At 44.9% G+C, this 23679-nt stretch overlaps 1 protein-coding gene and 3 pseudogenes across 3 annotated transcripts; 1 reads left to right on the forward strand and 3 right to left on the reverse strand.

Moving 5' to 3' along the window:
- Positions 1–886: 886 nt before the first annotated feature.
- LOC103651827 (trypsin-like pseudogene) lies at positions 887–1260 on the reverse strand (annotated as a pseudogene). The gene is made up of 2 exons (NR_163431.1): positions 1137–1260; positions 887–1030 (listed from the first exon to the last, which is right to left on the reverse strand). The product of NR_163431.1 is annotated as a trypsin-like pseudogene (transcript).
- Positions 1261–1537: 277 nt separating this feature from the next.
- On the reverse strand, positions 1538–1975 carry LOC103651828 (transcription initiation factor IIB pseudogene; annotated as a pseudogene). Its single transcript, NR_163432.1, has one exon. The product of NR_163432.1 is annotated as a transcription initiation factor IIB pseudogene (transcript).
- Positions 1976–13455: 11480 nt separating this feature from the next.
- Positions 13456–15187, forward strand: LOC100193925 (uncharacterized). The gene is made up of 2 exons (NM_001347646.1): positions 13456–13882; positions 13969–15187. Exons 1-2 carry the CDS (start codon positions 13711–13713, stop codon positions 14883–14885), a joined length of 1089 nt encoding a protein of 362 aa, NP_001334575.1. The 5' UTR covers positions 13456–13710; the 3' UTR covers positions 14886–15187.
- Positions 15188–20390: 5203 nt separating this feature from the next.
- Positions 20391–21468, reverse strand: LOC118476641 (ATP synthase subunit a, chloroplastic-like; annotated as a pseudogene).
- Positions 21469–23679: the final 2211 nt, after the last annotated feature.

The raw sequence follows: 23679 nt of genomic DNA on the forward strand, positions 1-23679 counted from the left end.
TGTGATTCTTAAAATCATATATAGATATATTCACAAACTGTCCACTTTTTAGCTTTCCCATGCACTCAACAAGTTGATTTGTATCAAATGCATCTGCAAGGCAAAGAATGAAACCTACTTTCAGCTAAGATAAACTAAATCCCAGAAACTAAAAGAAGAGCATATTTTCACATGATTGCATATCAAGTTACAACCCAAAGTGAGTTGCACACGATTTCAAAAAAAAACAAGAGCAATCAATGAGAATTATGCCTAAAGTTTGGAATGCGGTATCCTCTAATCAATGAATAGGCATTTGTGGCCAGCTCACATATTACGGGTGCAATCAGAGTGAGCACAATAAACGTGATTGCCAAGATGTGAAAACTAAGAGCATGATATTTTTAACTCCCATTCGTATGTGATAACAAGCCTATTTATTGGCGGTCTTGAGCAAAATCATAATAGAGTACTTCAACATCTAACATTTGATGCTTCTGATGGATGCCTCTCAAGTATCAATGTAGCATCTCATATTATCATCCCATATTATTTTCTTGGAATCGGAGTCAGACATTGATAGTGTCTGAAAATCGGTGTCGCTTCCATATTTGCCCTATTCTGCTTCAGTTGACCAGAAAATATCCTACCATTTGCATCCCTATGTCAATTAAAATCTAACTAAATAAGTTTTTGATGGAGTGTATGATGGGTGGAACCTTAGTTCCGTGAGTTCTGGATATTGCAAAAGCAGAAGACTTGTTTCACAGTGCACAAAAAGGAGAAATCTAAGGCACTAAGGTTTGACAGGTAACAATTCAAAAAAAATACGCAACTGCTGTGGTCTGTGGTGTATAACAAGGACGTATATTTTAGGGGTACATAACAGCAGAAATTAAGATATAATTCATGGAACATTTTTCCCGTTGTCATTTCCGACAACCCAGATTTCTAGCCCGACTGATGCTGCTTCAGGTGCCAGCTGAATCTCATCATACTTAAGAAACTTAATGGCACCTGGATCATAGCGAAAAAAACCAAAATCATGTACCTGTTTGCAGAGAAGAGGACAGAAATTTGGGTTAACAATATGGCATTAGCACTGGGAGAGAAAAATAAAACAATAAAAAATGGAATCAAGTGGAATATACACTCACAGGATCTCTGTACAGCGGGTACACAGGGATCTCTTCCCTGTTCACGAACATGGCCTCCGCGACCACAGGCCCTGTCATCGCGAGCATCACGATAACAGCAGCAGCAGCACAAATCATTCACATGTAGATATGGAAGAAGGATTACAGTGGGAGCTGGCAGAACTCTAGCCTGAACTGAAGTAGGACGATAATCAACCTCCATCCAATCCAAGGGACAATCATCCAGCACCAAACCCAGCAAGAATATAGAAAAAGCCGTCGACGAAAATATATCAATCAGATGTTCCAAATCTAGACCCCCCGCGGTGATAACCAACCCTGAAACCCCATGTCACATTCCTCACCTAAATCCATCATCCCAGACCCAAAATCAGACGAACAAGCACGCGGCACAGTATATCCTAGAAATCAGCACAAACTACTACATACTTGGATAGAACCAGATCGAAGCTGTAGCGTAAGAAAGGGAGTTTCGGAGAGGCGTACCTGTCAGCCATGTTGGCGATGGTGCGGAAGGCGAGAATGAGGGATCGGTCGGGGTTGGAGCCGCGGTTCTGCCACCTGCCGAGGGAGGAGGAGAGGAAGTCGCCCTGGGCGCCGTTGGGCTTGGCGATGACGGTGGAGAGGCCGCCGTCGGTGAGGAGCGGGTTGGAGGGGCCGCCGACGCGGACAGGGTCGTTGTCGTTGGACTCGTTGGCGAAGGTACGCCACTCGGAGGTCTCGTCGACGGAGTGCGCCTCGAGGACGAGGCCGGACTCGGTGCACACCGTGTCCCCCGCCGAGTGGTCGAATGCCACCTCCGTCTGCTTCTTGCAGTCGGGGCAGTAGGAGTCGCTCATCTCGCGGGGAGCGGGGCGAGGATGGCAGGGCGGGAGAGGCGTCTTGCTCGCGGAGGCGGCGCCCGAGAACGCCACGACGGAGGAAGGAGGAGGCGACTCCTCATCGCGGAAGGCCTAGGGTTTCGGGGGATGCATCTCCTCATCGCGGAAGGCCTAGGGTTTCGGGGGATGCATCGCGAGCGGGGCAGGGACACCGTGGCGTGCGTCAGGGCGAGTGGGGCGAGGAGGAGGGGGAGCCAGGCGCGGCGGCGGTGTCGGACGGTGATGATTTGACGCATATTGATGGACGGTGCAGATTGGCTGAAGGCAGAACCAGGGGAGACAGCCTACCCCTTAGAGCCTTAATAGGTAGTATAGATTCCAAGATCGTGGTATTTGAGCATATTATGGTATTTTACACCAATAGGCGTTTGGGAGCACGTACAAGAACTTTGTATTTTAAACCATGGTTTTGTCAATACCGTAGTATTTTTGGGGTCAAAAAACTTTGGTCTAGACCAATGTTTTTTCTTGCACGCAGCTAGAGTCTTCTTTTCTCCTATACTATAACTAAAATAATATGTCTCCAAACAGGTGTTAGATTGGACTAATGTAAGATACACCATAATTATATATATTGTGGCATATATTAAACCATGGCTGTGGTTTTGAAAAACAAAGTTCACAAACATGCCCTTAGTGTTTCATTGGCTTTTCGAGAGAGAAAAAAAAACAGAACTGCAAAAAGCTACATGTTTTGGCAGCATAAGTCCCCCATGATTGATTATTGGTTACTCTTTCGTTGAAGTACACTACCGGAATCCGTGGCTTTGCCGAGTGTTTTTTGTCGGGATTTGCCGAGTGTTTTTCTGGGTTTAGGCTTTACCGAGTATTTTTCTGGGTTTGCCGAGTGCTTCAGGCACTCGGCAAAGCACCCGATTCCGGTAGTGGTAGACTACTTGGCCAAATAGATTTAGTCCAAATTGGTAAATTATCTTGCACTATGTTGTGCCTTCTTTTTAATACAACAAGCAACTCTCCTGCCGATTCCGTTTCAACAAAAAAAAACACACCATGTTGTTATGATTAAAGATAGTTTGATGCCAACCATAGGCTCAGATGATTAAGTGAATAATATAAAAACTCGATCTACGTGAGAGCACCTAGAGGGGGGGTGAATAGGTGATCCTATAAAAACTTCAAACTTAAGCCACAAAAACTTGTTAAGTGTTAGCACGATTATTGCCAAGTGGCTAAGGTGAAGTCTCAACAATCTCAACAAAACACAGTACCACAAGAGAATCAAGCACAGAGTGACACAGTGGTTTTATCCCGTGGTTCGGCCAAGACCAACGCTTGCCTACTCCACGTTGTGGCGTCCCAACGGACGAGGGTTGCAATCAACCCCTCTCAAGCGGTCCAAAGACCCACTTGAATACCACGGTGTTTTGTTTTCCTTTCACTATCCCGTTTGCAAGGAATCTCCACAAATTGGAGTCTCTTGCCCTTACAAGTATATGATCACAAATGAAACACAGAGTAAGGGAGGGAAGCAACACACACAAATCCACAGCAAAAGCGCACACACACGGCCAAGAATCGAGCTCACAAGACTATCTCAGAGTTCTCACTTAGAACAGAGCTCGAATCACTTAGAAACACAAACGAATGCGCAGAGACTTAGTGTGGATGATCAAGAATGCTCAAAGGTTGCTTGTATATCTCCTCCATGCGCCTAGGGGCTCCTTTTATAGCCCCAAGGCAGCTAGGAGCCGTTGAGAGCAAATCCGGAAGGCCATCCTTGCCTTCTGTCGTCGGGGGCACCGGACAGTCCGGTGCACACCGGACACTGTCCGGTGCCCGATTTGTTTCCTTAAACGGCGAAGACGACCGTTGCAGACCGTTGGCAGATCTGGCGCTGTTGGCGCACCGGACATGTCCGGTGCACACCGGACAGTCCGGTGCCGTCTTCCGACCGTTGGCTCGGCCACGTGTCCCGCGCGGATTGCGCGGCCGACCGTTGGCCCTGGCCGACCGTTGGCTCACCGGACAGTCCGGTGCACACCGGACAGTCCGGTGAATTTTAGCCGTACGCCACCGGCCAATTTCCCGAGAGCGGCCAGTTCGAGTCGCGCCAGCCTGGCGCACCGGACACTGTCCGGTGCACACCGGACAGTCCGGTGCTCCAGACCGAGCTGGGTCTTGGCAGCACACAGCCAAGTCCCTTCTCCTTTTCTCTATTCTTCTTCTTTCTGTTTCTAACACTTAGACAAATATATTAGTACTCAAAACCAATGTACTAAGGCTTAGAAACATACCTTTACTTCATGATTTTCACCTTGTTCATCCATGTACATAAATTCACATTTAGGCCCTTGTGTTTGCACTCAATCACCAAAATACTTAGAAATGGCCCAAGGGCACATTTCCCTTTCAATCTCCCCCTTTTTGGTGATTTATGCCAACACAACATAAAGCAAGTGGAACAAGTGCAAAATCACTTCAAATAAAAAATCAAATTGGTTTTGATTCAATTTTGGCATATATGGATCATCCTTTGCCACCACTTGGTTTGTTTTTGCAAATCAAACTCAAATCTCTATCTATAAGTCAAACACACATATTGAAGCATAAAGAGAGTCATTTCAAAAGAATTTGACCACGGATTTCAAAAACTCCCCCTTTTTCCCATAATCAACACTTCTCCCCACAAGAAGCCAACTTTTGAAAATAGAGACAATAAGAGACAATAAAAGCTTTAGCTTTTGACAAAACAAAAACTCTATTCTACTATTTTCAAAATCTCTCAAGTGGTAGCTGATCCATTTATCGCTTTGGCCTTTATTTTCTCCCCCTTTGGCATCAAGCACCAAAACGGGATCAATCTTGGCCTTTTAACCTCATTGCCTCACCAAAGTCTTCAATTAAGAGCAAATGGCAATAAGATTTCATGAGATGAACTTGGAATTAGTTACCCTCTCATCGGAGTGCAGTGGAAGTCTTTCATGGTCCAAGTCCACCTTTTCCCTTTCAATCCTCCTTCGAGACTAAATTATCAAACTCAAGCACATGGTTAGTCTCAAAGGGTCAAGTTGTAACACATCTCCCCCTACACATGTGCATCACTTTGCAACGGACTTGTGAGGTCCAGGGAGTGTTTGTACAACTTGAGCACCATAATAAGCAACATAATGCAAAAAGGAACATGATCAAAAGCATAACTACATGTATGCTACAATTCAATCCAGGTTCCGCGAATCTAAGACATTTAGCTCACTACGCAACCTGCAAAAGGTCTTCTCATCTAGAGGCTTAGTGAAGATATCGGCTAGCTGGTTCTCGGTGCTAACATGAAACACTTCGATATCTCCCTTTTGCTGGTGGTCTCTCAAAAAGTGATGCCGGATGTCTATGTGCTTTGTGCGGCTGTGTTCAACAGGATTCTCCGCCATGCGGATAGCACTCTCATTATCACATAGGAGTGGGACTTTGCTCAGATTGTAGCCAAAGTCCCTGAGGGTTTGCCTCATCCAAAGTAGTTGTGCGCAACACTGTCCTGCGGCAACATACTCGGCCTCAGCGGTGGATAGGGCAACGGAAGTTTGTTTCTTAGAGTTCCATGACACCAGGGACCTTCCTAAGAATTGGCACGTCCCCGATGTACTCTTCCTATCGACCTTACATCCAGCATAGTCGGAGTCTGAGTATCCAACTAAGTCAAAGGTAGACCCCTTTGGATACCAGAGCCCGAAGCAAGGCGTAGCAACCAAATATCTAAGAATTCGCTTCACCGCCACTAAGTGACACTCCTTAGGATCGGATTGAAATCTAGCACACATGCATACGCTAAGCATAATATCCGGTCTACTAGCACATAAGTAAAGCAAAGAACCTATCATTGACCGGTATGCTTTTTGATCAACGGACTTACCTCCTTTGTTGAGGTCGGTGTGTCCGTCGGTCCCCATCGGAGTCTTTGCGGGCTTGGCGTCCTTCATCCCAAACCGCTTTAGCAGATCTTGCGTGTACTTCGTTTGGGAGATGAAGGTGCCGTCCTTGAGTTGCTTCACTTGGAACCCAAGGAAGTAGTTCAACTCGCCCATCATCGACATCTCGAATTTCTGCGTCATCACCCTGCTAAACTCTTCACAAGACTTTTGGTTAGTAGAACCAAATATTATGTCATCGACATAAATTTGGCACACAAACAAATCACCATTACAAGTCTTAGTAAAAAGAGTTGGATCGGCTTTCCCAACCTTGAAAGCATTAGCAATTAAGAAATCTCTAAGGCATTCATACCATGCTCTTGGGGCTTGCTTAAGTCCATAGAGCGCCTTAGAGAGCTTACACACATGGTCGGGGTACCGTTCATCCTCGAAGCCAGGGGGTTGCTCCACGTACACCTCCTCCTTGATTGGCCCGTTGAGGAAGGCGCTCTTCACATCCATTTGAAACAACCTGAAAGAATGGTGAGCGGCATATGCTAGCAAGATACGAATTGATTCTAGCCTAGCCACAGGAGCAAAAGTCTCCTCGAAATCCAAACCTACGACTTGGGCATAACCTTTTGCCACAAGTCGAGCCTTGTTCCTCGTCACCACCCCGTGCTCGTCCTGTTTGTTGCGGAACACCCACTTGGTTCCCACAACATTTTGCTTCGGACGAGGCACCAGTGTCCAAACTTCATTGCGCTTGAAGTTGTTTAACTCCTCTTGCATGGCCAACACCCAGTCCGGATCTAGCAAGGCCTCTTCTACCCTGAAAGGCTCAATAGAAGAGACAAAGGAGTAATGCTCACAAAAATTAACTAATCGAGATCGAGTAGTTACTCCCTTGCTAATGTCACCCAGAATTTGGTCGACGGGATGATCCCTTTGAATCATCGCTCGAACTTGAGTTGGAGGTGCCGGTTGCGCTTCTTCCTCTATCACTTGATCATCTTGTGCTCCCCCTTGATCACACGCCTCCTTATGATGAACCTGTTCATCGTCTTGAGTCGGGGGATGCACCATAATTGAGGAAGAGGGTTGATCTTGCTCATCTTGTTCCTGTGGCCGCACTTCTCCAATCGCCATGGTTCGTATAGCGGCCGTCGGAACATCTTCTTCATCTACATCATCACAATCAACAACTTGCTCTCTTGGAGAGCCATTAGTCTCATCAAATACAACGTCGCTAGAGACTTCAACCAAACCCGATGATTTGTTGAAGACTCTATACGCCTTTGTATTTGAGTCATAACCTAACAAAAACCCTTCTACAGCTTTGGGAGCAAACTTAGAATTTCTACCCTTCTTCACTAGAATGTAGCATTTACTCCCAAATACACGAAAGTACGATACATTGGGTTTGTTACCGGTTAGTAGCTCATACGACGTCTTCTTGAGGAGGCGATGAAGGTAGACCCTGTTGATGGCGTGGCACGCCGTGTTCACGGCTTCCGTCCAAAAGCACTCGGGGGTCTTGAACTCTCCTAGCATCGTCCTCGCCATGTCGATGAGCGTCCTGTTCTTCCTCTCTACCACACCATTTTGCTGTGGTGTGTAGGGAGCGGAGAACTCGTGCTTGATCCCTTCCTCTTCAAGGAACTCCTCCACTTGAAGGTTCTTGAACTCGGACCCGTTGTCGCTTCTTATCTTTTTCACTTTGAGCTCAAACTCATTTTGAGCTCTCCTGAGGAAGCGTTTGAGGGTCCCTTGGGTTTCAGACTTATCCTGCAAAAAGAACACCCAAGTGAAGCGGGAAAAATCATCAACAATAACTAAACCATACTTACTTCCCCCTATGCTTAGATAGGCGACGGGTCCGAAGAGGTCCATATGCAGCAGCTCCAGGGGTCTTGAAGTGGTCATCACATTCTTGCTGTGATGCGCTCCTCCCACCTGTTTCCCTGCTTGACAAGCTGCACAAGGTCTATCTTTTTCGAATTGAACATTGGTTAGACCTATCACGTGTTCTCCCTTTAGAAGCTTGTGAAGGTTCTTCATCCCCACATGTGCTAAGCGACGATGCCACAGCCAGCCCATGCAAGTCTTAGCCATTAAGCATGCATCTAGACCGGCCTCTTCTTTTGCAAAATCAACTAAATAAAGTTTGCCGTCTAATACACCCTTAAAAGCTAGTGAACCATCACTTCTTCTAAAGACAGACACATCTATATTTGTAAACAGACAGTTATATCCCATATTGCACAATTGACTAACAGATAGTAAATTATATCCTAGTGACTCTACTAAAAACACATTAGAGATAGAGTGCTCATTAGAAATTGCAATTTTACCTAACCCTTTTACCTTGCCTTGATTCCCATCACCGAATATGATTGAATCTTGGGAATCCTTATTCTTGACGTAGGAGGTGAACATCTTCTTCTCCCCCGTCATATGGTTTGTGCATCCGCTATCAATAATCCAGCTTGAACCCCCGGATGCATAAACCTGCAAGGCAAATTTAGGCTTGGGTCTTAGGTACCCAACTCATGTTGGGTCCTGCAAGGTTAGCACAAATGTCCTTAGGGACCCAAATGCAAGTCCTGTCTCCCTTGCATTTTGCCCCTAACTTCCTAGCAACTATTTTCCTATCCTTTCTACAAATAGCAAAGGAAGTGTTTAAAGCACAATAAATTATGGAAGGTTCATTCACTACTTTCCTAGGAGCATGAATAACATTCTTTCTAGGCACATGAGCAATATTTCTCCTAGGCATATCCCTATCATGCTTATAAGAAGAACTAGAGGCAAACATGGCATGAGAATCATAAACATGTGAATCAATATCATTATAAGCATTTCTAGCATTTCTCCTATCATAATACATAAAAGCATGGTTCTTTTTAGCATTACTAGCCATAGGGGCCTTCCCTTTCTCCTTGACGAAGATGGGAGCCTTATGGCTTGTTAAGTTCTTGGCCTCTCTCTTGAAGCCAAGACCATCCTTAATTGAGGGGTGTCTACCAACCGTATAGGCATCCCTTGCAAATTTTATTTTATCAACTTCATTCTTGCTAGTCTTAAGTTGGGCATTAAGACTAGCCACTTCCTTATTTAATTTGGAATTTAAAACTAGATGTTCACTACAGGCATCAACATCGAAATCCTTACACCTAGTGCAAATCTTAACATGTTCTACACAAGAATTAGATTTATTTGCTACTTCTAACTTAGCATTTAAATCATTGTTAACACCTTGTAAAGTAGAAATGGTTTCATGACAAGTAGATAGTTCATAAGAAAGCATTTCATTTCTTTTTACTTCTAAAGCATATGATTTTTGTGCCTCTACAAATTTATCATGTTCATCATACAATAAATCCTCCTGCTTTTCTAAAAGCCTATCCTTTTCATTCAATGCATCAATCAATTCATTGATTTTATCTATCTTAGATCTATCTAAGCCCTTGAACAAGCATGAATAATCTATGTCATCATCACTAGACTCACTATCACTAGAAGAAGCATAAGTGGAGTCTTGAGTACTCACCTTCTTCTCCCTTGCCATAAGACATGTGAGACGCTCGTTGGGGAAGAGAGCCGATTTGTTGAAGGCAGTGGCGGCGAGTCCTTCGTTGTCGGAGTCGGAGGAGGAGCAATCCGAGTCCCACTCCTTTCCTAGATGCGCCTCGCCCTTTGCCTTCTTGTATTGCTTCTTCTTTTCTCTTTTGTTCCCCTTTTCCTGGTCACTTTCATTATCGGGACAGTTAGCGATAAAATGACCAAGCTTACCGCATTTGAAGCATGAGCGCTTCCCCTTGGTCTTGGTCTTGCTTGGCTGCCCCTTGCGACCATTTAGCGCCGTCTTGAATCTCTTGATGATGAGAGCCATCTCTTCATCGTTGAGTCCGGCCGCCTCAATTTGTGCCACCTTGCTAGGTAGCGCCTCCTTGCTTCGTGTTGCCTTGAGAGCGAGAGGTTGCGGCTCGTTGATCGGACCATTCAAGGCGTCGTCCACATATCTCGCCTCCTTGATCATCATTCGCCCGCTAACAAATTTCCCAAGAACTTCTTCGGGCGACATCTTGGTGTACCTGGGATTTTCACGTATATTGTTCACCAAGTGAGGATCAAGAACGGTAAATGACCTTAGCATTAGGCGGACGACGTCGTGGTCCGTCCATCGCGTGCTCCCGTAGCTTCTTATCTTGTTGATAAGGGTCTTGAGCCGATTGTATGTTTGCGTTGGCTCCTCGCCCCTTATCATTGCGAACCGTCCAAGCTCGCCCTCCACCAACTCCATCTTGGTGAGTAAGGTGACGTCGTTCCCCTCATGAGAAATCTTGAGGGTGTCCCAGATTTGCTTGGCGTTATCCAAGCCGCTCACCTTATGGTATTCATTCCTGCACAAGGAAGCTAGAAGAACAGTAGTAGCTTGTGCATTCTTATGAATTTGTTCATTAATGAACATGGGACTATCCGAACTATCAAAATGCATTCCACTCTCTACAATCTCCCATATACTAGGATGGAGAGAGAATAGGTGACTACGCATTTTGTGGCTCCAAAATCCGTAGTCCTCTCCATCAAAGTGTGGGGGCTTGCCGAGTGGAATGAAGAGCAAATGAGAATGTGAACTTTGCGGAATACGAGAGTAATCAAAAGAAAAGTTCGAATTAACCGGTTTTCTTCTCTCGTAGTCGTTGTGGTCCTCGTCCTTTTGGGAAGAAGTAGACTCGTCGCTGTCGTAGTAGACGATCTCCTTGATGCGCCTGGTCTTCTTCTTCTTCCCTTCCTTCCGTCTTTGGCCCGAGCCGGAGTCGGTAGGCTTATCGTCCTTCGGCTCGTTGACGAAGGATTCCTTCTCTTTGTCGTTGATCACTATACCCTTCCCCTTAGGATCCATCTCTTCGGGCGGTCAGTCCCTTTGTGAAGAGAACGGCTTTGATACCAATTGAGAGCACCTAGAGGGGGGGTGAATAGGTGATCCTGTAAAAACTTCAAACTTAAGCCACAAAAACTTGTTAAGTGTTAGCACGATTATTGCCAAGTGGCTAAGGTGAAGTCTCAACAATCTCAACAAAACACAGTACCACAAGAGAATCAAGCACAGAGTGACACAGTGGTTTTATCCCGTGGTTCGGCCAAGACCAACGCTTGCCTACTCCACGTTGTGGCGTCCCAACGGACGAGGGTTGCAATCAACCCCTCTCAAGCGGTCCAAAGACCCACTTGAATACCACGGTGTTTTGTTTTCCTTTCACTATCCCGTTTGCAAGGAATCTCCACAAATTGGAGTCTCTTGCCCTTACAAGTATATGATCACAAATGAAACACAGAGTAAGGGAGGGAAGCAACACACACAAATCCACAGCAAAAGCGCACACACACGGCCAAGAATCGAGCTCACAAGACTATCTCAGAGTTCTCACTTAGAACAGAGCTCGAATCACTTAGAAACACAAACGAATGCGCAGAGACTTAGTGTGGATGATCAAGAATGCTCAAAGGTTGCTTGTATATCTCCTCCATGCGCCTAGGGGCTCCTTTTATAGCCCCAAGGCAGCTAGGAGCCGTTGAGAGCAAATCCGGAAGGCCATCCTTGCCTTCTGTCGTCGGGGGCACCGGACAGTCCGGTGCACACCGGACACTGTCCGGTGCCCGATTTGTTTCCTTAAACGGCGAAGACGACCGTTGCAGACCGTTGGCAGATCTGGCGCTGTTGGCGCACCGGACATGTCCGGTGCACACCGGACAGTCCGGTGCCGTCTTCCGACCGTTGGCTCGGCCACGTGTCCCGCGCGGATTGCGCGGCCGACCGTTGGCCCTGGCCGACCGTTGGCTCACCGGACAGTCCGGTGCACACCGGACAGTCCGGTGAATTTTAGCCGTACGCCACCGGCCAATTTCCCGAGAGCGGCCAGTTCGAGTCGCGCCAGCCTGGCGCACCGGACACTGTCCGGTGCACACCGGACAGTCCGGTGCTCCAGACCGAGCTGGGTCTTGGCAGCACACAGCCAAGTCCCTTCTCCTTTTCTCTATTCTTCTTCTTTCTGTTTCTAACACTTAGACAAATATATTAGTACTCAAAACCAATGTACTAAGGCTTAGAAACATACCTTTACTTCATGATTTTCACCTTGTTCATCCATGTACATAAATTCACATTTAGGCCCTTGTGTTTGCACTCAATCACCAAAATACTTAGAAATGGCCCAAGGGCACATTTCCCTTTCACTACGGAGGTAAAACAGCCCCCAAACATTATATTAAGAAGAAGAACATCCCATGCAAGTCAAGAAAACCCTCGGGCATTATTATATTAAGAAGACATTTTCACGTAGGTCGAGAAAACCCCTGAACCTATACATAACAGCGTCGTAGTCCATATGATAAATGACCGGCGGTCGAGACTGAGCTTTAGACCTGTGTTTTGGCGTGGGACAGACGCCTGAAATTCGTTCTCACGAGGAGTCAAACACTTAAGAATTGAAGTACTACTCGGACCACCTAACCAACTCAGCTAGAGGCTTAAATATCTACATTTGATACTGCTATACGCTTTTCTGTAAAAGCACACCAATGATTTAAGAATGAATAAGAGTAAATAAAATGTGACTCTATAACATCCATGCACGTTTCCGTTTTGGACTGGATCTTATCCCAGAGAATAATATTTATATTAAAAATATATACTTTGAGTCCAGGCATATTGTTTGGCATGTCTGCAGTTTTCGTGATTTGTTTATTTCAGTGATTGAGTGCGTGGACTGAAGGAAGGAGAGGTGGTTCACCACCAGCTTAATTAGCTTCCAGCAGAGATGTGTACATCCAAACAATTCGCCCATGCATATGTCTCCATGCATGTCACCCCCCTCCTCTCGTCTAATCCCAACAGTTCAAAGGTGATGGAATTGTTCAGTCAAACACGCTTCATGTAGCGAAGAATCTAAAGGGTGGGCAGTGTTATTTTAACAGAGCGACATGGAAGGTTTGCCTTGTCCCTTTTGGGCGTGTAATTGCCTCCTCCGAGCCAAAAAAAAAAAAAGCTAATAAGGTAGCTACCAAACCACTCCTTCCTGCATGCATGCATGGGCATGGATGTCCTCAGATCTTAGGAACCATCAGATAGAGCTCTAACTAGCTTTGGCTTCTGTACTGTAGTGATAATATATGTATGTAACCGGGGCAGTGGGGGAAATCAACTCTATGAAAAGAAGCGAGAGGAGAGAGAAGCTCTCACGCACTAGCTTTGGCTTCTGCATAGTGACAATATAAACGGAGCTAGCAGTGGAAAAAAAAAACTAACTTCACCAACTTTGTGAGAAGAGGAGAGAAAATAAAGAAAGAAAAGCTCATGTAAACAGTGCAGCATAGTGCGCGAACAGTACGTAACCCGTAGCTAGCTGATGTAAAAAAAAAAAAAGCTAGACCCGGTAGAAGGCTAGGGATCAGCGTGAGCTTCCCTCCAATCTGGCATCCCTGCATATGATTGGCACGAGTCATTATAAAACGGAAACACCACCAATACGTTCTCTCTGTCTCTACATATGCAGCAGCTATAGGTCCCTCCTCTCATCAACTCATCGTGTTCTTCTTTTCCAATCCCTACACTGCTTGCTAGTTGCTACACACACCCACTGATGACCCACAACTTTAAAGGTGTAGCTGTGATATCTAGTGCTAGTGCATGGCTATATATATACGCGTCTATAAGTAGTAGGTTGCACCCTCCAAGGGGTTCATCATTCATTCCCTCACCCCCTTCCCTTAGAAGCTGCAGGTGCAGTGCATGCAAGGAGACAGGCCACGATACTGTCTGAGATGGAAGGGGCCATGACGACGAGAAGCAAGCATCGTCGTCATGAGGAGGACCAGGAGATGACGATGGTGGAGCTGAGGAGAGGCCCCTGGACGCTCGAGGAAGACAACCTCCTCATGAACTACATTGCTTGCCACGGCGAGGGCCGCTGGAATCTCCTGGCCCGCTGCTCCGGTACGTATGATCCATTTCTCTGTGGCCGAATTAACCTATCGGCCTCATCTTGATGTGCTGCGTCTGCGTGTGCATGCTTGAATTAGGGCTGAAGAGGACCGGCAAGAGCTGCCGGCTGAGGTGGCTCAACTACCTCAAGCCGGACATCAAGCGCGGCAACCTGGCGCCGGAGGAGCAGCTCCTCATCCTGGAGCTCCACTCCAAGTGGGGGAACCGGTGGTCCAGGATAGCGCAGCACCTGCCGGGGCGGACCGACAACGAGATCAAGAACTACTGGCGGACGCGGGTGCAGAAGCAGGCGCGGCAGCTGCGCGTGGACGCCAACAGCGCCGTGTTCCGCGACGCCGTCCGCTGCTACTGGATGCCGCGCCTGCTCGAGAAGACGATGGCCGCCGCCGCGGCATCCACGTCCGGCGAAGTGCTGCTGCCGCCGCTACCGCCGCCGCCGCAACTGCACCCCTCGCGCGTCGCCGGCTTATTGGCCTCTTCCTCCTCGTCGCCAGTCCAGCGGGACACCAGCGACAGCGACTACCTGCCGCAGCGGTACCACCACCACCCCGTCGACCCGAGCCCGAGCGCGTCGTCGACGGTTTCCTCGTCGGCCGCGCTCGCGCCGGTGCCCTGCTTCTCCGAACTGAGCTGGGTCGACCAGTACGGGTACGGCCCTTATTACAGTTACGGCGCCAACCTCGACGACGGCGCCGGCGTGTTCGACGACTCGGCAGCGCTGGAGGAAGGCCTCGGCCTGGACGCGCTGGACCTGGGTCCGGCCGACGACAGCGACGTCGCCCACTCGGACGCGACGCTGCTGGACTACCTCAACTCCGCGTGCGCCGGCGGCGGCACCATGATGATGGCTGTGACGGGCGGCGGCGGCGGCGTCCAAAGCAGCGGCTGCGGCGCCACGGGAGGTGCCGACGCCGACTACCGGCCGTCGCCGTGCACGTGGCGGACGGACGAGCTCGGCGATCCTCGTCAGCATCAATGGGGAGGAGGAATCTAGAAGCAATCAAAGAGAGCTTGCTTCTCGGCACGTCTCTCTCTCTCTCTCCCTCTCCCTCTCCCTCCCAAAGCGACGATCGATCGATCGAGATGTCACACTAGTTAATTAGTGGATCGGAGCTAGATAGCAGGTAGCAAGATGCGTGAGTGGCGATAAAAAAACATTAGGGGCCGGGGGCGGGGCCGGGCATATTCTGCTGTTAATTCGACCGATCATTCGTTCGATCGTGTAGTAGAGATGTGTGGTTTGATGTCGTATAATTCGCGTACGTACAATCGTACTACATGCATGTTCATTTGGGTATTAATCCATCCATGCATCCATGCATGCGCTCCGGCCGTCCGTTATTATTGTTGAAAGGTCGTCGCGCGTGTTGGGTCCGATCGATCGATGGCGATCAGGAGAGGTCGAGGTCGAGGTCGAGGTCGTTGTCCCCAAGTGCTCGATCGATCCCGATCGGCCAAGAGAGGTTGATGGATGTACGTGTGTTGGTGGGGTTGCGTTGCGTACGTGGTGGGTGGGTGGTGTAATAACGTAACGTCGTCGGGTTCAGATGCATCGATACGTACACGTACAGTACGTGTGAGCGATCGGGATGGTCACCATCATATATATCGTACGTACGCGCCTGCTCTCGCACGGGAAAGTCGGCAATGACATGTCGCTTCGAGATCGATTCTCTCCGTCGCGCGCCGTACGTGTGGTTTGCCAAGTTTTACAGCTGCTCTGGTGGCAACTGCTTTTCGACCAATGCAAGGGATATATTCGAATGGTGGATCAATAAGCTCACTCTCGCCTTTAATTTAATTAGATTGCGTTTGTTGCCCGTGGATTTGGAGTGTAATAACTAATAATACAGCATGCATGGCCACAGCCCACAGGCCACGGCCGGAGAGCTCTTGGGTTTTGACCGCGCGCCTCACACGTATGTATGTACCCGCCCCTTCTTGTTTCCCTCAGCTAGGGTAACTTTTAAACCTCTACCTAAGTCGATCTACTTAGCTTTACACACGATCCACTCCGATTCATATGCATCCGAATAAGGTCTTACTATTCAAAACCGAATAGCAAGAGATTTTAGCCTTCGCAATCCCTTGCTCTCAAACATGTCACCACCATGTACAGTGCTAGTGAAATTCACATCCCATTTATAGATTTCAATCACCAAAAATGATATATATAAATAGTCCTTTAATCGACCTTGGAAAACGTGTGTTCAAGTACTTGACTCGACGTGGTGGCTCCCATATGTGTTTAGATTTAGATTTATTCAAAGATTTAACTCGTATTATATAAGACCGGCCGGCCCCCACTCGATACATTATATAAAGAAAATACAGTGATTCATGCTAGTTGATCAAGTTTTTAGTTAATAGTATTTATATTTATGGCTCTAAATTATTTTTTATGAAAATATATTTCATAACTAGACGTTGTTTGGGGCCACACTATTTGATGTTTTTCAGCTCTTGCTCTATTTTTTTTAGTCAAACAGGTTTAACTCCATGTAAATCTACTCCACAAAAAAGGTGGAATTGTGAGAATACATAAGGGCTTGTTTTGGGTACTCTATTCACCCCAATACACATGGGCGTTGAGGGGAATTTAGATGTATTGAAGTGAATACTAGACTATCCAAACATATCCAGAGGCTTCATAAACTCCCGTTCTTTTCATATAGAGCTACTCTACGGTGAAGTTTATAGAAAAGAGTTTGTGGACCAGTACTAAACATCCTTTTAATCTAAAGATATTTATTTGACATCGTAAATATTGATATTTTTATGTATAATTAGCCGAACTTAAAAACTAAATCATGAGATGTACTAGAATTACATTCTTTTTAGGACGATGGAGGGAGCATGCACTATATCCCATCAAAATGATGGGAGAGAGCGAATAATTTTAGCATTGATGTCTACGAATTAATTTCCTTATATTTCAATATCATACTTTTATGGATGGGGAAAGACAGAAGGGAAAAAAAATTCCGGCATATAGTTGATTCCAACTTGAAGAATAGCTTGACAAGACTCATGGTGCTTTCAAGCTCACTGTGCTAGTAGACTTCCTCTTAAAGGTTGTGGGACATGGCTTCTGAAAGAGGATGAAGGGAAATAAAAGTGTGAATGTGTGATCAGCCGATGAAAAAGAGAGAACCTGATTGGAGAGTATGATAAGTTGAGGTGGACTCCGAGCCTTTAAATTACCCTCTTTATTTTTTTTAATCTAAAATTTGTGGGTGAATAGTAACGTACCTCTATAGGTACTTCAAGCAATTTGTTTATAGCTAGGTAAGGACTAGCTAGTTTGTAAACTTAAATCATTTTGGTGATTAGAGGGGATTGAAATGGAAATGAGAGGATTTGAGTTTCCAAACTGGCTCTAAAGATGTTGCCCTATGTTGGATTATTCATGACATCATCAAATTAACATATAGGTTGTAATGAGAACCACCTTGACTTAAGGTATAATATTTCTCAACTAAATGCATGTTGAAGACACAAATGCTATTTAGAGGGTGGGAACTACGAATATGAATGGAAAATTATAGAGCAAGTAGTAGTAACTGTATCACAATCAAATATAGATTATTATAGGGTACGTACGTATATATCTTTGTGTTGTGTGCTAGAAAATAAAAAAGTACATGTTATTAATTTTAGGTATTACATAAAAGCCCTGTTAGAATAATACATCTCTGATTATAATAATTAGAACCAAATTTTGATATTTTTTTATTGCAGCAGAGCCAGAGCCAGCGGGTGAGTGGGCTCCGATCCGTGGTCGCTGTTGCGTTCGGAGGCAGTCAATAATCGGCGACTCGCTAACCAAAAAAATCAAATACACCAACCACTACAATTAGATTTATTAGATTTGTTGCTAAAATATCAGTATTAAGCCCGAAACTCCCAGCGAATGGCCAGTGAGCTAAAAAAACAAAAGAATGAGTTACATTTTTCATATGCTCTCCTCTTATAGATAGGACGAACAAAGAAGAAAGTTTTTCGATTACTTACTTCGCTCACTACCGGAATCCGAGGCTTTGCCGAGTGTTGTATTCTTTGCCGAGTGCCTTTTGTCAGGCACTCGGCAAAGAAGGCTTTGCCGAGTGCCGCACTCGGTAAAGTTAGGCTCTCGGCAAAGAGCCCCTTTTACCGAGTGCTGAACACTCGGCACAGGGCGGCACTCGGCAAAGACAAGTTTGCCGAGTGTCAAACACTCGGCAAAGGGGGCTCTCGGCAAAGGGCCGTCAGCGGCCGTCCTAGAGCTGACGGCCGTCAGTCTTTGCCGAGAGCCAACGGCTGGCACTCGGCAAAGAGTCTTCTTTACCAAGTGCCACATAGTAGACACTCGGCAAAGCATTCTTTGCCGAGTGTCATCTCTAGACACTCGGCAAAGTATATTTTCATTTTTTTAATTTTGTCTCCCAAACTTTTTGTGGTATGTTCCTACACTATGTAGACCTACATGTATCATTTGTGGACAATTATAACATAGTTTCCATAGTTAGTAGATTTAGTTCGTTTATTTGAATTTCTTCGGAAAATTCAAATTTGAACTGCAGGTCACTCGAAACTTGGAAAACCGTACATGAAAAAATGATATTCATGTTACTTAGCATAAGTTACGACCGATTGCAGAAGCGTACCGGAAACTTCGAGCAACATGCTCACTAAACATGGCCGTGAACTTGGCATCCACATGTTTAAAAATTGTATAAAACACAAACAAAGTCAGAAAATCATGAAACTTGTCCACGTGTCATGATATCATATGTACAGGCTGTGATAAAAATTTTAGAATGTTTGGAGAAAGTTGTGAGACACTATGTGTAGAAACCTAGAGGACTACACATGAAATCAAAGAGTTTCAATGTGGATCTCTTAGGTTTCTACACATAAAAATGAAAGAGGGCTTTGTCGACTGACGCACACAACACTCGGCAAAGAGCCTGACATGGGGACCCTCCCTGGCGGGCTCTTTGCCGAGTATCCCAACTGGCACTCGGCAAAGAAGGCGGCTTTGCCGAGTGCTGCCAGGAAGACACTCGGCAAAGATATCTTCGTTGCCGAGTGTCACCGTTGACACTCGGCAAAGCCGCCGTCTCCGTCACCCGGCGCCGTAACGGCCGCTTTTCTTTGCCGAGTGCTCCCTGGCACTCGGCAAACATCTTTGCCGAGTGCCCGAGAAAAAGTACTCGGCAAAGAAGTCTTTGCCGATGCACTGTTTGCCGAGCCTTCCTTGCCGAGTGTCACACTCGGCAAAGCCTTTGCCGAGTGTTTTTAAGGCTTCGCCGAGTGCTTCAGGCACTCGGCGAAGCGACTGATTCCGGTAGTGGCTCGTCCTTTTTTGATCGGTTTTTTTAATGCAAATAGATTCAATCTAATAATTTCTTTTAGATTAAGTCTTAGGTCCTGTTTGACCTGTGAAAGATCTCCTTTGTCGAAATGTTCCCAAAATTCCTAAAATAAAAGGAAAAATACTTTCCACTGTCCTAAACTAAGGACGAGAAGGAAGAGGAGGAGCATAACCTCTAAATTGATCATGCTCAAATCAGCCCTTCTTGGGGTTCCTAGGGTATTGTCTGTTGCGATAAATACAAAATTTCCGGAATAATATAAAAAAGAAATAATATAATAAATAGGAGTAAAGTAAAGTATTGATATACTTAGAATTACATAAGCAAATACCAATGTACTAAAAAAAGAAAAAAGTATCTAATCTAAAGGACTCATTTTCTTTTTTAGGATTAAACAAAAGGGTTCGCAAATAAAAGCGCTAGTGCCACAACCAGTCCATAAATTGTTAAAGCTTCCATAAAAGCTAGAGTAAGCAATAAAGTACCTCTTATTTTACCTTCTGCTTCTGGCTGTCTCGCAATACCTTCTACAGCTTGTCCTGCAGCAGTACCTTGACCAACTCCGGGCCCAATTGAAGCAAGCCCTATGGCCAATCCAGCAGCAATAACGGAAGCAGCAACAATTAGTGGATTCATGATATGAGTTCCTCGTGTCAAAAAAAGAAATGGTTAAGGATACAATCAACCAAGAAATTATTACTTCCAACTTCTAAGCTCTATCGGGTAGAAGTAACTAATAAGTACAAATAAATGATAATCGAAATCGTTCGAATTACTTCGAGATCTCGTTTTTAGTTTCTAATCATTAGAGGTTTGTGTAAATCCATATGATTCTCATTATTCTATTTCTCTTTCTTTTCAACCAATCACTCTTTTATTCCATCCTTTTTTTACTCTTTGATATCTTTGAGTTCCCATTTTCCCCTTCATCTAACATAATAAAAGACGAAATACAGGAAGAACCCCTATTGAAATCGAATTAATCCAAATCCAATAGGAATCAAATCAAGATATACAATTGATAACAATATGCTGCATAGAACTAGATATGGAATCCAGTTCCATATAGAAGGGAATTCTGTATATCCGATTAGATAATGAATCTAACTTAGGAATAAAAAAATCCCATATACATTTGTTTCTTCTATTTTGTTTGCCTATTTTCTCATTTTCTATTGAATCCGATTCTAAAATCATTCTTTAGAAAGCCACACAAAAGATGACTGTCTTATAGGCATTAAAGATATAGATCTAACCTGACTTGGCCCCCTGAATGCATATATACTTTACCTCTTCCATAATATAGTCTATTCTCTCTCCTACAACTCTAGGTTGTATATTCATACGCCTTTCGAACTATTTAGTTTTCCAACTAAGAGGATTATCCGGAATCATGCATGAATTGGGCTAAGCTAAAAAAAAGAAATACTATTTCAAAAACTAGTTAATTCAATGATGACCTTCCATGGATTCCCCTATATAGGCTACGGCTAACGTTGCAAAAATAAGAGCTTGAATGCCGCTTGTAAATAATCCAAGAAACATGACCGGTATAGGGACTACTAAGGGACTAAAGAAACAAGAACAACAACGACTAATTCATCCGCCAATATATTTCCGAAAAGTCGAAAACTAAGTGATAATGGTTTTGTGAAATCTTCTAGGATGTTAATAGGTAAAAGGATTGGGGTTGGTTTAATATATTTTTCGAAATAACTCAATCCTTTTTTGCTAAGACCCGCATAAAAATATGCTGCTGATGTTAGTAAAGCTAAAGCAACAGTAGTATTTATATCATTCGTGGGCGCTGCTAATTTCCCATGGGGTAACTCTATAATTTTCCAAGGTAAAAGAGTACCTGACCAATTCGAAACAAAAATAAAAAGGAACATAGTTCCAATAAAGGGAACCCAGGGACCATATTCTTCTCCAATCTGAGTTTTGCTCAAGTCTCGAATAAACTCAAGGACATATTCGAAGAAATTCTGACCATCGGTCGGGATGGTTTGTGGATTCCGAACAGCTATGATAACTGAACCTAGCAAAATAGTAATTACGACCTAAGAAGTGATGAGTACTTGGGCATGAATTTGGAAACCTCCTATTTGCCAATAGAAGTGTTGCCCTACTTCTACACCCGATATATCATATAACCCCTTGAGTGTTTTAATGGAACATGGTGTAATATTCATATTGTCCTCTTATAAAAATTGAACTTCAAAAAAGGAATTCTTTTGATTCAAGCATCTCTTTCTCAACTCAGCAACTTGAAGTATTAATCTTATATTTAATATACCAAGACAAGGGGATCACTGGAAGATCGGAGGGGATTGAGGGGGAAATGGATTAATTTCCCTCTCAATCCCCTCCGATCCTCCCGGGATCCCGGGTCACCAAATTAATCCTAAGCTAGGAAAGGAAATGGTGCCTGGGGATGGATCGAGATCAATGTAACAGAATTAACCCTACACGTTAAGCTTTGTTTAGATACTTTAGTATTAACCACATGATATGTTAAGATAGATTGAATGTAAATTAGTTTAAATTATGCTCCAATCCACTTTAATACAGGCGATACTAGCCATTAATTTTATCGGCCGGACCTGTGCAAATTTCAGAATGAAATGGAGCGGACATCAGGTACAGCAACAGACAGGTCGCGCGCGGGAAGGAGGGGGGCAGCTGTCCGATTGAGACCTGCCAAACGCAGAGATATTCCGCTCAGACATCAAGTCTTCCTGTCTGCATGCATGCAGAATGGACGGAGATGTACAGCTAGATAGTATCTACACACACGCGTGATGCAGGCCCGGCCATGCCTCCCTGCATGCTGCATCTTGTTCACCAATCACCAATTCACCATGACCGCCAGGGGGACAAACACGCAAGTCCAAATTTTGCAGGGCACTGCTCATCTACTATTGTTCTCCATGTACATAGCTAGCTGGGAAGATTTATGCTCACGCGTACTGCATGCATGCATCCCTGCTAGTTTACATGTTTACTGGAGTGATTGGTTAGCTTATAAGAATATATATATATATATATATATATATATATATATATATATATATATATATATATATATATATATATATATATATATATATATATATATAGCACTTATACATGCATACTCTATCTTCTCTGCTGTAGTAGCGCTAGCGCAGCATGGACATATGTATTGCAGGATGTCGACAAGCAACCAGACACTACCTACACTACACATGCATGGCGCTGGAATCAGAAGTAGAAAAGAAAATTAACACGTTTTTGACAAATTAGCAGGCTTCAATGTTCAGTTCAACAGTGTGTGTGTGGATGAGAATTGTTTCCGAGTCATTTCAATACCAAATCCATCTGACTCAGCAGAGTCAATATTTCTTATTAGCATATGCCTGCAAGCAATTAAGGGCGGCAAGTAGAAGATACCTACTACCTAGAATAGTGCTAGATATATTATGCTATCTTGTTTGGGACTTGCTACATACAGAAACGATCAGTAGATCGTGTACCACTCTTACGGCAACAGTGAGAGTTTTTTCCATGTTAAACTTTGTGTCGCTTTTTCCCATCTATGATCCTAGCAATTGGTATCATAGCTAGGGTTGGACACATCATATCTGTGGTCGCTGCTTTCGAGAGCCGCCGCCGCTAGTTCTCGGTTTCGCGTGGGTGCTACCGCCGTCGGTTCTTCGTCGTTCTCCAGATCTGTCTGGTGCGCTCATCCGAGGCTGTTTTTTCAGTCTCTTATTTGCGCGCTGGTACTTCACTAACATTTGAGAATGTTAAGTCAAATTTATCGTCGAAGGAAAAAATTGGTGTTGATTCTCGTTTTGAGTATAAGGGTGAAGATTTTATCGTTCGAGGTAGAACTCAATTAACAAGCGATCAGTTCTAATAAACCTAAATCAAGGTCTAAGTCAAGGGATCATAAATCCAACACTTTTTGTCATTATTGTAAAGCTGATAATCATGTGATCTCTGAGTGTCCTAAGTTGAAAAATAATGAAGAAAAGGAAAAGAAAAAAGAATCTGGTAAATCATCTTGTGAGGCTAGTATTATTAAAAATAGTGATGGTGGAGAAGCTCTTATGATCACTTCTAATGATGAAAAGCGTATGGCTTGGGTACTTGATTCTGCTTGCTCTTTTCACATTTGTTCACATCGAGAGTGGTTTTATGATTATTCTAAAGTTCAAAATGGTGACTGTCGGTACCCTGAATCAGGGGTACCCTCTTCTATAGCATGAAGATGCTGCACCCGTACGACACCTCCAGGCCACACGGAGGACGGCACCCGACCCCACCGCATAGGTAGGTCTAAGGCCACCGGGTGGCAAGGAGAGATAGTACATCCCAGGATGCACTACACTGGGTCCAGACCTCCACAGAGAGACACCGGACCCCTGTATGTATAAGTCCGGAGCT

The sequence above is a fragment of the Zea mays genome, chromosome 3 (assembly GCF_902167145.1).
Source record: "Zea mays cultivar B73 chromosome 3, Zm-B73-REFERENCE-NAM-5.0, whole genome shotgun sequence".
Lineage (NCBI taxonomy): Eukaryota > Viridiplantae > Streptophyta > Magnoliopsida > Poales > Poaceae > Zea > Zea mays.